This window comes from Passer domesticus, chromosome 24, assembly GCF_036417665.1.
Source record: "Passer domesticus isolate bPasDom1 chromosome 24, bPasDom1.hap1, whole genome shotgun sequence".
Lineage (NCBI taxonomy): Eukaryota > Metazoa > Chordata > Aves > Passeriformes > Passeridae > Passer > Passer domesticus.
This window is the reverse complement of record NC_087497.1, coordinates 4,984,833-4,999,217: the sequence shown is the minus strand read 5'-3', so window position 1 is coordinate 4,999,217 and position 14,385 is coordinate 4,984,833. Positions and strand designations below refer to the sequence as shown.

At 48.2% G+C, this 14,385-nt stretch overlaps 1 protein-coding gene across 1 annotated transcript in view; it reads left to right on the top strand.

The window, feature by feature from the left end:
• CSMD2 (CUB and Sushi multiple domains 2) overlaps positions 1 to 14,385 on the top strand; it is a 245,056-nt gene that overhangs the window by 139,028 nt on the left and 91,643 nt on the right. Inside the window, 2 exon segments of the mRNA XM_064398686.1 lie at positions 2,646 to 2,828; positions 12,998 to 13,324. Coding sequence (XP_064254756.1) covers positions 2,646 to 2,828; positions 12,998 to 13,324 — 510 coding nt within the window.

Genomic DNA, 14,385 nt, shown 5'->3' with positions numbered 1-14,385 from the left:
TTCTGTTTTTGTGTGGAGTTTTGGGGCTGCCAGGATGGGAATTTCTTGTGTCTGTGTGTGGAATTTTAGGGATGCCACAATGGGAATTTTTTCTGTCCGTGTGTGGACAAGTTTTGGGGCTGCCAGGATGGGCTCAGGCAGGAATTTTTTATGTTCGTGTGTGAAATTTTGGGACTGCCGGGATAGGAATTTTTTCTGTCCATTTGTGGAGGAGTTTTGGGGCTGCCACGATGGGAATTTTTGGTAGGGGTTGGGCTGGGAGGTGAATCCACACTGGCTCCGTGTCCTCGGGGATGGCTGGAGTGAGGTGTGTTGGTGTCACAGCATCCTGGCATGGTCTGGATCAGGCAGGACCTCAAAGCCCACCCCAATCCACGGGCAGGGACACCTCCCAGTGCCCCAGGGTGCTCCAGCCTGGGGACACTGCCAGGGATGGGGAATCCTCACCAAATGCCAGCAGCCAGAGGAATCCCAGGACATCCAACAGCTCCTTCCCCAGGCACCCAGCACTGGGGACACTGGGGGGACACTGGGGGGAACACTGGCTTCCAGGGCCATCCCTGGCACTTGCTCACTGCATTTCCAGGCTCCAGGGTGTGGGAGGGAAGGGATAAAACAGCCATGGGTGTTCTGAGTGGCAGCAGGGAGCGTCCCCAGCCCCCAGGTCCCTGTCAAACACGCTGAGAAATGTTCCAGATCCACTCCTCCCATCCCAGCTCGTTGCTATTCCTTGAGTTTTCCAGCTGAATTTTCATTTCATGCTAGGCACTGTTGGCCTTGTGCGTTTCTGAGGGGAGGAATGAACAGTTCAGTGCAGCTTTAATACCCAAAATTTTCATTTCCCATCCCTAATATGCAAGTGCAGCTCCTGAACAGTTGGATTTGGAAAGTGTGCAGGAAGATCCGTAAATCCTGGCAAAGTGCTTTCACTGAGAGGCAAAAAATGCAGCCTGTTTCGTGAAAACTTTTAATATTAATTTATGTTAAATTATTTTGGAGATGCTTCATTAGCTAGCAGTGAGTTTTCAGCTCAAGATGCAGCAGAAGCTCCGTGACTTCTGCTCAAAATACACCTGGATGTGGAGTTGCCTGGAGCCAGAATAATAATGAGGGTGCTTGTTGTTATTCCAGCCAAATTGGGATATTAGAGGGAGTCATGCAAATCTCAGCTCCCATGATTTGCCTCTGTAAAGGAAGTGTCATAAAAGAGATTTCCAATTTGGTGCAAGAAATTGGAAGCGGGGAGGAAAAGACAGCGAGACTGATCAGAGATGATGGGGATAAAAAACCAGAGGATTGGGAAAGGAATGTGGAGCTGATAAATAATGTGGGAGCACTCAGGAGGAATGGAGGAACGAAGTTTTTGGGGATAAAAACCAGAGGATTGGGAGAGGAGAGGAGAGGAGAGGAGAGGAGAGGAGAGGAGAGGAGAGGAGAGGAGAGGAGAGGAGAGGAGAGGAGAGCAGAGCAGAGCAGAGCAGAGCAGATAAATAATGTGGGAAGACCGAGGAGGAATAACGAAGTTTTTGGAGCTAATAGTGATCCAGGGCAGGGAAATGGGATTGGAGGGAACAGGAGATAAGAGGAAATTGTGCTTGGGGTTTATTTGGAGTCCAAATGCACAGAGAGAGAGAGGGATTAACTCTGTGTGGGGACAAGGCAGGAGTGGGAATGGGATTTAGGAGAGAATCGGGGTTGGGATGCCACAACCTGTGGGGGCTGCACCAGCTGGGCCTCAGCCCCTTTCCCACACCCAAATTCTCTCTTCCAGCCCCTTCCCACACCCAAATCCTGTGTTTTCTCTTCCAGCTCCTTTCCCACACCCAAATTCTCTCTTCCAGCCCCTTCCCACACCCCAATTCTGTGTTCTTTCTCTTCCAGCCCCTTCCCTACACCCAAAATTTTCTTCCATCGCCTTCTCCACACCCAGATCCTGTGTTCACTCTCTTCCAACCTGTTCCCCACACCCCAGCCCTGCGTTTTCTTTCTTCTAGCCCCTTCCCCATACCCAGATCCTGTCTTCTCTCTCCTCCAGACCCTTCCCCACACCCAAATTCTCTTCCAGCTCCTTCTTCACACCCCAGGCTCTGTGTTCTCTTTCTTCCAACCTCTTCCCCACACCCCAACCCCGTGTTCTCTCTCCTCCAGCTCCTTCCCCACACCCAGATCCTGTGTTCTCTTTCTTCCAGCCCCTTCCACACCCCAACCCCGTGTTCTCTCTCCTCCAGCCCCTTCCCCACACCCAAATTCTCTCCTCCAGCTCCTTCCCCACACCCCAAGCTCTGTGTTCTCTTTCTTCCAACCTCTTCCCCACACCCCAACCCTGTTCTCTCTCCTCCAGCCCCTTCCCCACACCCAAATTCTCTCCTCCAGCCCCTTCCCACACCCAGATCCTGTGTTCTCTCTCCTCCAGCCCTTTCCCACACCCAAACCCTGTATTTTCTCTCTCCCAGACCCTTCCCCACACCCAAATTCTCTCCTCCAGCTCCTTCCCCACACCCCAGCCCTGTGTTCTCTCTCCCCCAGCCTCTTCCCCACACCCCAAGCTCTGTGTTCTCTTTCTCCCAGCCCCTTCCCACACCCCAGCTCCATGTTCTCTCTCCTCCAGCCCCTTCCCAAGCCAAGCCCTGTGCTCTTTCTTCCAGAGATCGACCAGGGCAGCTGTGGCGATCCCGGCGTTCCCGCCTTCGGCCGCAGGGACGGCTCCGGCTTCCGCCACGGGGACACCCTGCACTTCGAGTGCCAGCCCGCCTTCGAGCTGAAGGGCCACAGGAGCATCACCTGCCAAAAGAGCAGCCAGTGGTCTGCTCAGAAACCTGTGTGTGTTTGTAAGTGGGTCAGCAGCTCCAGGGCAGCGCCCCGTGTCCTCTCTGAGGGGACCCCGAGGTGGTGGCGCCTGCCCGGTGTCACCTTCGGCCAGCGTGGGGAGAGGTTTGGGCTCTTCCCTGGGCACTGCAGGGGAGATGTGGGCTCTGCTGGGCTCTCCCTGCCTTGTCCTGAGGGAAGATCAACCTTGGTGGCCAGTACAGACAGGACACGGCCATATTCCAGATTCCTAGGGTCTCTTTGCAGAGGGAGATTTGGGCTGTGCTGGACTGTCCCTGCCTTGTCCTGAGGGAAAATCAGCCCTTGGTGGCCAGCACAGACAGGACAGGGCTAAATTCCAGATTTAAACCTTGATTCTCTTTGTAGAGAGAGATTTGGGGTTGTGCTGGTCTTCCCTGCCTTGTCCTGAGGGAAAATCAGTCCTTGGTGGCCAGCACAGACAGGACATGGCCAAATCTACAATTTAAACCTGGGTTCTCTTTGCAGAGAAAGTTTTGGGCTGTGCTGGGCTCTCTCTGCCTTGTCCTGAGGGAAAATCAGCCCTTGGCAGCCAGCACAGACAGGACAGGGCTAAATTCTGGATTTAAACCTTGATTCTCTTTGTAGAGGGAGATTTGGGCTGTGCTGGACTGTCCCTGCCTTGTCCTGAGGGAAAATCAGTCTTTGGTGGCCAGCACAGACAGGACAGGGATAAATTCCAGATTTAAACCTTGATTCTCTTTGTAGAGAGAGATTTGGGCTGTGCTGAGCTCTCTCTGCTCTGAGGGAAAATCAGCCCTTGGTGGCCAGCACAGACAGGACACGGCCAAATTCCAGATTTAGAGCTGGATTCTGGTTTTGGCCCCTCATTTTTCCCTCATGGTCTGACCCTCTGCAGGCTCCCTCCTGCTGGGCCTCGGTTTTGCATTTGTTGCCCGAGTTCTCAGCAGGTTTGGGATGTTCTGCTCTCTGTGGTGGCTCAGGATCACATTTTGGGGTGGAAATGGGAGTTCCTGCACAGTCCCCATGGGGTTTTAATGCTCTCAGTGTCCTCTGTAGGTATGCTTGGCAATTTTTTTATTGCCCTGACAGGACCTTCCTGCAGGAGTTTTCCCCAGAGTTTTCCCTCTGTTTCCCCCAGTTGGTGATAACCTCACTCTTATTTTTATCTCCTTTTCTACTTTGCTGGCTCTGTTAAAATCTGGGCCTTGGAGCAGGGCAGTGAGGCTGAGCCTGAAAAAAACAGGAGAGGAAAATGCAGCTGAGGGAGGGGAGAAAGGAAAAATGTTGATTTTAGAAGTGCAGGTGCCAGACTGGGGGGGATTCCAGTGGAAATGTGCTGTGGCAGGAGCTGATCCATGAAAAGCATGGAGCTGGGGGGAAAAGCAGATCCTGCAGAGCTCAATGAGGGATTGGAGTGTGGTAATCACATATCCTCTGAACAGAGACAGACCTCATTCTCCCAGGATCTTCCTGGGAAGCTGTGAGAAGCTGTAAGAAACTTAGAGAAAAGAATTCAAGCAATTATTATCTCTCTTTCTGTAAGCATTGTTTATAAATATAGTTCTCCAAAGTATACTATTGATAACTCACCAATAATATAAAAAGTTTTCACTTTGAGACCAATCGGGTCTCAATTTAGTGAGTCAGGCTATACAAATCACAGTTTTTCCTAATAAAAAATTATATTCTGGAGGAGCTGGCAGAGAATTGGGGGTTGTGGAGGACGGGGAGAACCAGTTTGGAGCCAGTGCCTTTCTTTTCAAACACTGATTTAAGCTCAGAGAAATGCCTGGGGAAAGGAAGCAATTCCTCTGAGTGCTGCTTTTTCCAGCTGCCATCCCTCCCTTCCTGTTTGGTTTTTTTTCTTTGTAAGCAAATCAGCTGGAGGTGCTGCTGAGGAAATAAATATTGCAGTTTTTCCTGATTGTCTGGGAGGGGGAAAGTGTTAGACTGGTTCTGTGCTGGTTTTTCCTTTTAATTTCTTGGAATTTCAGGTGACTTTGGACAAGTTGATGTGGCTGAGGCTCGTGCTGAGAGCTTGGAGTGAGAATAAACCTGTGATTTGTGCTCAGGGCAACAGAACTGGGTGATAACAGACTAGAAAGGAGATTTTTTGTAAAATAGGATTATTGATACTGATCAAATCTAGCCCCATCCATTCAAAGCACGGCAGGAATCTTTCAGTTCCAATAATTCCAGTGTGATCTGTTCTCTGTGGCTCTGGGGATATTTATGGATCAATGAGACAATGTGCAAGCAGTGGGAAAAATATCTCACAGGCCCCTCCTGCCCTTCACTCCTGATTTATTGTGCACCAGGAGGGGTCACAGGACAAAATGTGTCTGAATTCCAGGTGGGAAATGTTGGGAGACCATCAGATGTGAGGGGGGAAAGTGAGGGAGCCCCTTTGCTTCTGTGAAATTTGGGGTCTGGGGGTTTGTTTCTTTGAAACTTGGGTCTTGGGGGTTTTGTTTCTTTGAAATTTGGGTGTTGAGGGGTTTGTTCCTGTGGGATTTGGGAGTCTGGTTGGTTTTGGGGTGTCTGTGGGTGTGTTCCTCTTAAATATGGGTGTCTGGGTGTTTGATTGTGTAAAATACCAGTTTCTGGGTGTCTGTTTCTGTACAATTTAGGTGTCTGAATGTTTATTTCTGTACAATTTATGTTTGTTTCTGTTCAATTTGGGTGTCAGGGTATCTGTTCCTGTACTTTGTGGGTGTCTGGGTGTTCATTTCTGTACAATTTGGGTGTCTGGGTGTTCATTTCTGTACAATTTGTGTGTCTGGGTGTTTATTTCTGTACAATTTGGGTGTCTGGGTGTTCATTTCTGTACAATTTGGGTGTCTGGGTGTTTATTTCTGTACAATTTGTGTGTCTGGGTGTTCATTTCTGTACAATTTGGGTGTCTGCATGGCTGTTCCTGTGCAGTTGTGTGTATCTGGGTGTTTGTTCCTGTTCCATTTGTGTGTCTAGGTGTCTGTTCCTGTTCAGTGTGGGTGTTTGAGTGTTTATTTCTGTGCAGTTTGGGTATCTGGGTGTCAGTTTCTGTGAGATTTGGATGGCTGCGTGGCTGTTCCTGTTCAATGTGAGTGTCTGAATGTTTTTTCCCTGTTAAATTTGGGTGTCTGGCTGTCTGTTCCTGTTAAATTTGAATGTCTGGGTGTTTGCTTCTGCAAAATGTGGGTGTCTGAGTGTTTATTTCTGTAGAATGCAGGTGCCTGGCTGTCTGTTCCTGTTCGGTTTGGGTGTCTGAGTGTTTATTTCTGTACAATTTGGGTGTCTTGGTGTTTATATTTTACAGTTTGGGTGTCTTTCTGCACAATTTGGATGTCTGGGTGTTTATTTTGCACAGTTTGGGTGTCGTTCTGTACAATTGGAGTGTCTGGCTGTGGGTGATGGCTGAAATTCTTCTCTCTGTCCTGCACCATCCTGCACTGCTTGAACCAGCTCCATAATTCTGTTGTTGTCTTTAAAAATGGCATTTCCAGGGTTGGGGAATGTGGTGTCTGTCACAGGCCAGGGCAGTTCCATACCCAGAACTCAATTTTGGCCAGAATTTGTTCCTTTTTCTCAGCAAAACAGGCTCAGGGGTTGCATTGGGTAAATATCCCTGAAGGAAAACCCTTGTGCTCCCTCAGCTGAGGTTTGTGCTCTGATTTGGGGGTAGAATATCCTGTGGTGAGGAGATTATTCAGTTTATAAATGGAGAATCAGCTCCATAATTCCAGCTCTGGAGCTGCTGACCCTGAGGATGGAGATGTGATGAGGGAGAGGGACATTCCAGAGCTGCCAAAACCTCCAGATCCAGGGTGGGAATTGCTGCTCAAACATCCTTGTGTGGAACAGAGAAAAAAAACCCTAATTTTCTGATTTTATTTGCAGTGGGAGGCCCCCAAAATTCACTTCACAAGGTTTATTTGACAGAAAGAGCAAGGTCCTGGTGCTCCTGGGGGTGTTCTGCTGTGAAAGAGTCTTTCAAGGATCTTTGTTCTTCCCTTCCCTGCTCCTCCTGCCTTTCCCAAATTTCCATCCTGCATTTTTCTCTGGGTGCTTGACCCGTGCCAGGCAGCGCCGTCCTGTTTGGTGGGGGATGATTGTGGCACTTGGAGTGACAATAAATGCCATTGTCACCACCTTGGGCAGCAGAGGCAGAGTTCCTGCCTTGGTTCAGGTGCCAGTTCTGGGAGAGTCCCGCCAGAATTTCTGCTGCACCTTCACTTTGTTGGGATCAGACTTGGAAAATCCAGGTTTTCTGGACCCGCCTCGTGTCTGACAGGGAATCAAATGGTGGGGGAGTAAAAGGAGGGGATTTGTGCCCAAAAAATCCCCAGAGGGGGAGGGTCTGCACTGACCCCAGCAGGGTTGGGTTGGTTGGCGTCGCTCAGCAGAGTTTTGGGATTCACGTGGTCGTTCCTGGGAAGGTTTGGGGATAAATCTGGGAAAGTTTGAATGGATTGGGAGCAAACACATTCATTTCTGGAAACGTTTGGGTTTGAGATTCATGTGGTCATTCCTGGCAGTGCTTGAATGGATCTGGGGTAAATCTGCTCATTCCTGGGAATGTTTGATTTGATTTGGAATTAATGTGGTCGTTCCTGGGGATGTTTGAATGGAACACGTTCATTCCTGGGAATGTTTGATTGGGTTTGGGATTCATGTGGTAATTTCTAGGAATGTTTGAATGGATTTGGGATAAATCTGTTCATTCCTGGGAATGTTTGACTTGATTTGGAATTAATGTGGTCGTTCCTGGGGATGTTTGAATGGAACACGTTCATTCCTGGGAATGTTTGATTGGGTTTGGGACTCATGTGGTCATTTCTAGGAAAGTTTGAATGGATTTGGGATAAATCTGTTCATTCCTGGGAATGTTTGATTGGGTTTGGGACTCATGTGGTCATCCCTGGGAGTGTTTGAATGGATTGAGGATAAACATGTTCACTTCTGGGAGTGTTTGAATGGATTGGGAGCAAATATATTCATTCCTGGCAGTGTTTGATTCCATTTGGGGATAAATCTGTTCATTTCTGGGAGTGTTTGGGTTCGGGGATAAATGTGTTCATTTCTGGTTGTTTTTGAATGGATTGGGGACAAATGTGTTCATTCCTGGGAATGTGTGAGTGGATTTGGGATAAATGTTTTTGTTCCTGGGTTTGTTTGTTAACACATGTTCATTCCTGGGAATATCTGAATGGATTGGGAGCAAATGTGTTCATGGATTGGGGATAAATGTATCCATTGCTGGGTATACTTTAATGGATTTGGGATAAATGTGTTCGTTAACATCCCAGTTATTCCTGCCAAAAAAATCTGCCACAGGGAAGTGGTGGCTGCCCAAAAGTGTCCCCCTGCCCCTGAGGGACAGTCCCATGCCAGCCTGCAGGAGCTGGATGCAGCACTTGGCAGAGGAGGGAGGAGCACAGGGGAGGTGAACAGCAGCACCACCAGGCTTTTTTTTGGCCCAAAAAAATGGCCACAAACTTCCACCTTCTTGTAGCCACTGCAAAAATTCCCAAGGGAGACTGCTGGGAGAGGAAGAGTTCTGTTGGAAATCATGGGAACTCAGGAGAGGGAGGTGCAGAAGCCTTGGAGCACGTCCCAGGAGCAGATGGCTGCAGGATCCCTGGCAGGAGCAGCCCAGCCCTGTCCCAGTGGGGATCAGCAGCTCCCAGTAAGTTTTAAAAAACTTCAACTCCTTCCCAAAGTCAGTCCCTGCTCCTGCTGGAGTGGGTGGCAGTGAAACCTGCTCTTCCCTGCACATCTATTTTAAATTCAGTGATATTTTCATCAAGATTTGGTTCCCAAAACCTGCCTGGTTTTCATTCTTCTCCTCATACCTGCAGTCCCACCCCCGGACTGAGCTGGATTTTGTTGCTCTGAAATAACAAAACCCTTCCAGTTAATTTTGCTCCAAACTCCTTCCCTCACCTCCCACTTGCCCTGTGGTGCCACAGGGTTTTCAGGAGGAAAAGGCACCATGAGATGCAGATTTTTTTTCTCTGCTTGGAATAACAGATACAGAAAGAGGAAAACACAAAATGTGAAGCACTTTGCTGCCCAGCTGGAGCAGTGCCCTGAGCTCCCAGCACTTTTCCAGTCCATCACCAAGTTCTGCCTAGAGAAAAAAGGAAATGCAAGGCAGAAAATCCACTCGTGTCTCCCAGCTCTTTCCCAAGATGTCTGTGAGAGCAGGATCTAAAAACTGAGAGGAAAGTCAGGAATTTTGGATTGTTTCCATGGAAACTGCAATTATTCCAGGGATTCCTTGCTTGGTTTTCAGCACCTGACCCTGGTGCCTTTCCTGCTCCCGTGGTGTGACCTCTCCTTGGGATCTGCCCTGGATTCTCCTGCAGGATGAGCAGGGATGGAGAGCAGGAAAAAAGGGAGGTGGTCTGGGAGGAGGTGGGATCTGGGTGGAGAGAAGAGAAGAGAAGAGAAGAGAAGAGAAGAGAAGAGAAGAGAAGAGAAGAGAAGAGAAGAGAAGAGAAGAGAAGAGAGAAGAGAAGAGAAGAGAAGAGAAGAGAAGAGAAGAGAAGAGAAGAGAAGAGAAGAGAAGAGAAGAGAAGAGAAGAGAAGAGAAGAGAAGAGAAGAGAAGAGAAGAGAAGAGAAGAACTGAGCTGCAGGAATTTTTCCTGCTGAAAACTCCTGCCTGATCCGTGTTCACATCCATGTCCCTCTCCCAAGAACCAAGGAGCTGCTCCTTCATTGTTTCACTGCTCTAAACCAAGGCAGAATCCTGGTGGTGCTTGTGATAACCTGAACAAATCCCTGTGCTGGTTCATTCATGCCGTGCTCTCGCTGCTCTGTGTCTGCTGTGATTTATTCTGTATTTAATAAAGGGATTTTTCTCATTGCCTTTGCAGTAATTGGTCAGCAATAAGGATTATTGACAAATGTAGCAATTATTGACAAATAAAAAAAATTATTGACACAGCCAGCTTTGTAAACAGGCCCCTGTGCTGTGCACATAATGAAATGGCCTCTGCAGACATTTAACAAGGGTAATAAATATTAATTGCAGCCAGGGCTGCTCCCAGCCCGTGCTGCTGATGGGCAGCTGCAGGCAGCAGGGCTGGCCTCTGTCATGTTGGGAGTGATTCCTGCTGCTCAGGGCTCTTTGGGATGCTCCAGCAGCACCAGACAGGTGCAGCTGGGCTGTCTCCACCTTTCCTGCTGCCATCATCTTCCTCCTGACAGCCTGGCCCTGCCTGTGACACGTTGTTAAACAGCTCCTGGTTTGTCCCAGTGTCCAGCTCCAGGGAGGCTGAGTGGATCAGAGCTGAAACATCCTTCCACAGCAAGGGAAAACCTCCTTCCAAGTGAGGGAAAACCTCCTTCCACAGTGAGGGAAAACCTCCTTCCACAGTGAAGAAAAACCTCCTTCCACAGTGAGGGAAAACCTCCTTCCACAGTGAGGGAAAACCTCCTTCCACAGTGAGGGAAAACCTCCTTCCAAGTGAAGAAAAACCTCCTTCCACAGTGAGGGAAAACCTCTTTCCACAGTGAGGGAAAACCTCCTTCCACAGTGAGGGAAAACCTCCTTCCAAGTGAAGAAAAACCTCCTTCCACAGTGAGGGAAAACCTCCTTCCAAGTGAAGAAAAACCTCCTTCCACAGTGAGGGAAAACCTCCTTCCACAGTGAGGGAAAACCTCCTTCCACAGTGAAGAAAAACCTCCTTCCACAGTGAGGAAAAACCTCCCTCCATAGTGAAGAAAGCCTTCCACAGCGAGGGAAAACCTCCTTCCACAGTGAAGAAAAACCTCCTTCCACAGTGAGGGAAAACCTCCTTCCAAGTGAAGAAAAACCTCCTCTGCTTCAAAAGATGAAGAAAATCATCGTCTCACAGACTCCATGGTCTTGTTCATGAACCTCGTGGCTTCCTGGGCTGCATGTTCCCCTCTAGGATGTAGTTCCAGCTCCCCTCTCCATCAAGGAGAGATTTTTCCTGGCCACAGCTTGGCCCAGTGGCCTTGGTCCTCCAGCTCCAACTCGCCTTTCTCCTCCCTGATCTTATGGAAAATCAAAATCCTCATTTACTTCCCTGCAGTGGAGACTCTTGGGTTTTGTTTTTTTTTTATATCAGCTCCTCTTTAATCTGTCACTTTGTTTTATCTGGCAAAGGTTAATTTTATATTCTTCCCTCGCTCTGCTCCTCTCCCCTTTGTCAGCAAGTCCTTTGTTGTTTTATTTTCTGAACTGGCGACTGCACCTCTCTCTTGCTGGGCTGCTGGAGGTCCTGGCTGAATGCTAATTCACCCCTTTGGATTTAAAAATTTAGAGGAGACACCTCATCCCTGCTGCTGAGACATTTCCCTGGGTGCGAATGAATTTATTTTCAATTTTCCTGAGGCAGATTACACCGTGCTTATGCTGACAGAATTATTTGACAGCATCCCCTGATATTTCAGCGTCTGGTAAAAAGAGAGAGAGCCAAAAAAAAAAAAAATTCCTGAGGATGTTTTGCAGTTTGTTTTCTCTTTAATCTGCTCTCTTTGTGGCTGAGAGCAGGGAATGGATTGTGCAGCTCCGTGGCCCTTGATAACGTCACGGGAACGTCCGAATTATTTGATCCCAGCCCATTAAGTGGTGAGGGGAGACAGAGGGAAAATAACAGAGGGAGGCAGAGCAGTGATCCAAATAATTGTCTAAATGCCAGCCCCAAGCCAAGCTCATCCTCTGTGCCAGGAATTAGGGAGATGGATGTTCCCAATAATGGGTTTTACCAAGGGTGGCGGTGGGGAAAAAGGATGAGCAAAGCATCCGTACGTAAAATATCCCAAAGTTTGGGCAGGTAGCACTCCAAAGGCAGCCTTGCCTTCCCAAATTAATGGGCCTTGGCAGCTGCAGCCCGGGATAGATTGAGCCCCTGGAGAGCTGGAGGGTTTTTCATGCATGCTCTTCCCCTCAGCTTCGTTTTGAGCCTGGTTTTAATTATTTCCGTGGCAATGGCTGCCTGGTTGGGTGCCTCTTTTTGGGAACCAGCAGAACTCAGGGATTTATTTGTGGTGGGAAGAGCTTCTCCTCCTCCAGGGCTGCAGATTCCTCTGGTTTGTCCCAAACCCCAGCATCTGGGAATGTTCCTGGGCTGTTCCACCTCTCCCAGTGCTCAGCCAGGTGTAAACGACTTCCCAAGGACACAGACAAAGCAAATTAACTCCCAGCTCCTTCTCCAAGCACTCCATTTGTCGCCGTGTCCCACAAATATTCCCTGTGGGATGGTGTGGATGGAAGGAGTTTGATGAATGCAGAGGGGGGGAAATGAGCTCAGCAGATGGAAAGGGCAGATTTGATTGTGAGCAAGCCCCGAGGAATCTGCAGCACCCCGGGGATGGATGTGTCACCTGTGGGTGACAGGGCTGAGCCAGGGACAGCAGCAGGGGAGGCTGGAGCAGTGCCCGGAGGGTCTGAGCTGGTTCCTTGCTCCAGGTTCTGTGCTGGGATGTGGCCACAGCAAAAAAAATGTTGATGTAAAACCTGGCTGGTTCCATGGTGGTTTTATTTTGCACCAGCTCAAGTCACTCAGGAGGTTTCCTGAGGAGGGAATTCACCTGGAAAATGCCAGATCCCACCTAAGAGGCATTCTCTTCCTGCTGTTAAATAAACCTGGAAGGGACTGGAAAATGGCAAATCCACCCAAAGTCCTGAAGAACGAGTGCTTTTCTTATCCCAATAATAAAATATTCTGATTTAGTGGTGACCAAAAGATTCTCATTTAATGATGCCCAAAAGGTTCTGATTCAGTGGTGACCAAAAGATTCTGATTCAGTGGTGACCAAAATATTTGGATTCAGCGGTACCAAAAAGTTCTGATTTAATGGTGACCGAAAGATTTGAATTCAGTGATGACTAAAAAATTCTGATATACTGATGACCAAATGGTTCTGATTCAGTGGTCACCAAAGGCTTCCCTGCTGCTCCTGTGAGGGAGGGAATTAAAGAACAAATGGAAGGGAATTAACGGAAGATCCAGGGTGGTGTTTTCCCCTCCTGGTTCTTGATGCACCTGAAACGCTGATATTTATATGATGACAGAAGTTCTGTCAGTGGGCTCTGGCAGCCTGGAAATCACCTGGAAATTCACTGAGCAGAGCCCTCCTGAGGCAGCCTCAGAGCGGGAACTGGGAACATCCCAGCGAGGGCGACGAGGGCAGGGGGGACTGTGGGGACTGATGCCACTTTTCCCTTTGCAGTCTCCTGCTTCTTCAACTTCACCAGCCCGTCGGGCATCGTGCTGTCCCCCAACTACCCCGAGGAGTACGGGAGCAGCCTGCACTGCGTGTGGCTCATCATTGCCAACCCCGAGAGCCGCATCCACCTGGCCTTCAACGACTTCGACGTGGAGCCCCAGTTCGACTTCCTGGCCGTCAAGGACGGCGGCACGGCGGAGTCGCCCGTGCTGGGCACCTTCTCAGGGAGCCACATCCCCTCCTCGCTGACCAGCAGCGGCCACGTGGCCAGGCTGGAGTTCCAGACTGACCACTCCATGGAGAAGAGAGGATTCAACATCACCTTCACCAGTGAGTGGATGTGGTGTTTGCAGGTGCCCCCGTGGCAGGGAGGAGTGGTGCATCTGATTCCATCTTCTCAGAAGGCTAATTGATTCCTTTACAATACTATATTATATTAAATTAATATAGTAATTTAATTGATTAATACAGTTACATAATATATTAATATAATTAATATATTAATATAATTAATATACTACTATATTAATAATTATTACATTATACATTAAATTAATATAATGTTATTATATTATATTAAAGAATACTAAACTAAACTATACAAAAGAATACATAGAAGATACTTAATGCTAAAAAGATAATAATGAAAACTCGTGAAAACATAATAATAAAAACTCATGACTCTTTCCAGAGTCCTGACACAGCCTGGCCCCAGTTGGCCAAAGAGTGGAAACAACTCACACCAGAACCCAATGAAACAATCACCTGTGGGTAAACAATCTCCAAACACATTCCAAAGGAGCAAAACACAGGAGAAGCAAATGAGATAAGAATTGTTTTCCTTTTTCTCTGAGGCTTCTCAGCTTCCCAGGAGAGAAATCCTGCGCGAAGGGATTTTTCCAGAGAATGTGATTGCCACAAGTGTGGTGCCTTTTTGGGGCTGCTGAAAAACCAGAGGCTGGACAAATTTAAAGGAATAAAAAGGAGTTGTATTTATTGAAGGGCTTTCAGGGACGTTTAGGACAAACCAAGCCCCCCCAGGGGCTAAACCCAAAATAAACAATGTGTCATGGATTTTCACATTTTTATCATTTTGGTCCATTTGCATATTTGAAGTTAATCTTCCAAATACAGCTTCAGCTAATGAAGTAATTTACCCCAAGTTTGCTCTCCAACTCACTTTTGTTTCCATCTCTCAGGCCTGAGGCAGTGAGGTGTCCTTGATTGCCAGGCCTGGAGAGGAATTGTTGTGTCTGCCCAAAATGGGAAAGCAGCAGCTCCCACTGTGTGTGGAGTTTGGAGTTATTAGAGTTCTTAGAGCTAAAGAACTGCAGGATTACAAATATATAAAAAATATAAAAGCTCAAATCCTAAGGCATCAAGCGCCTCAC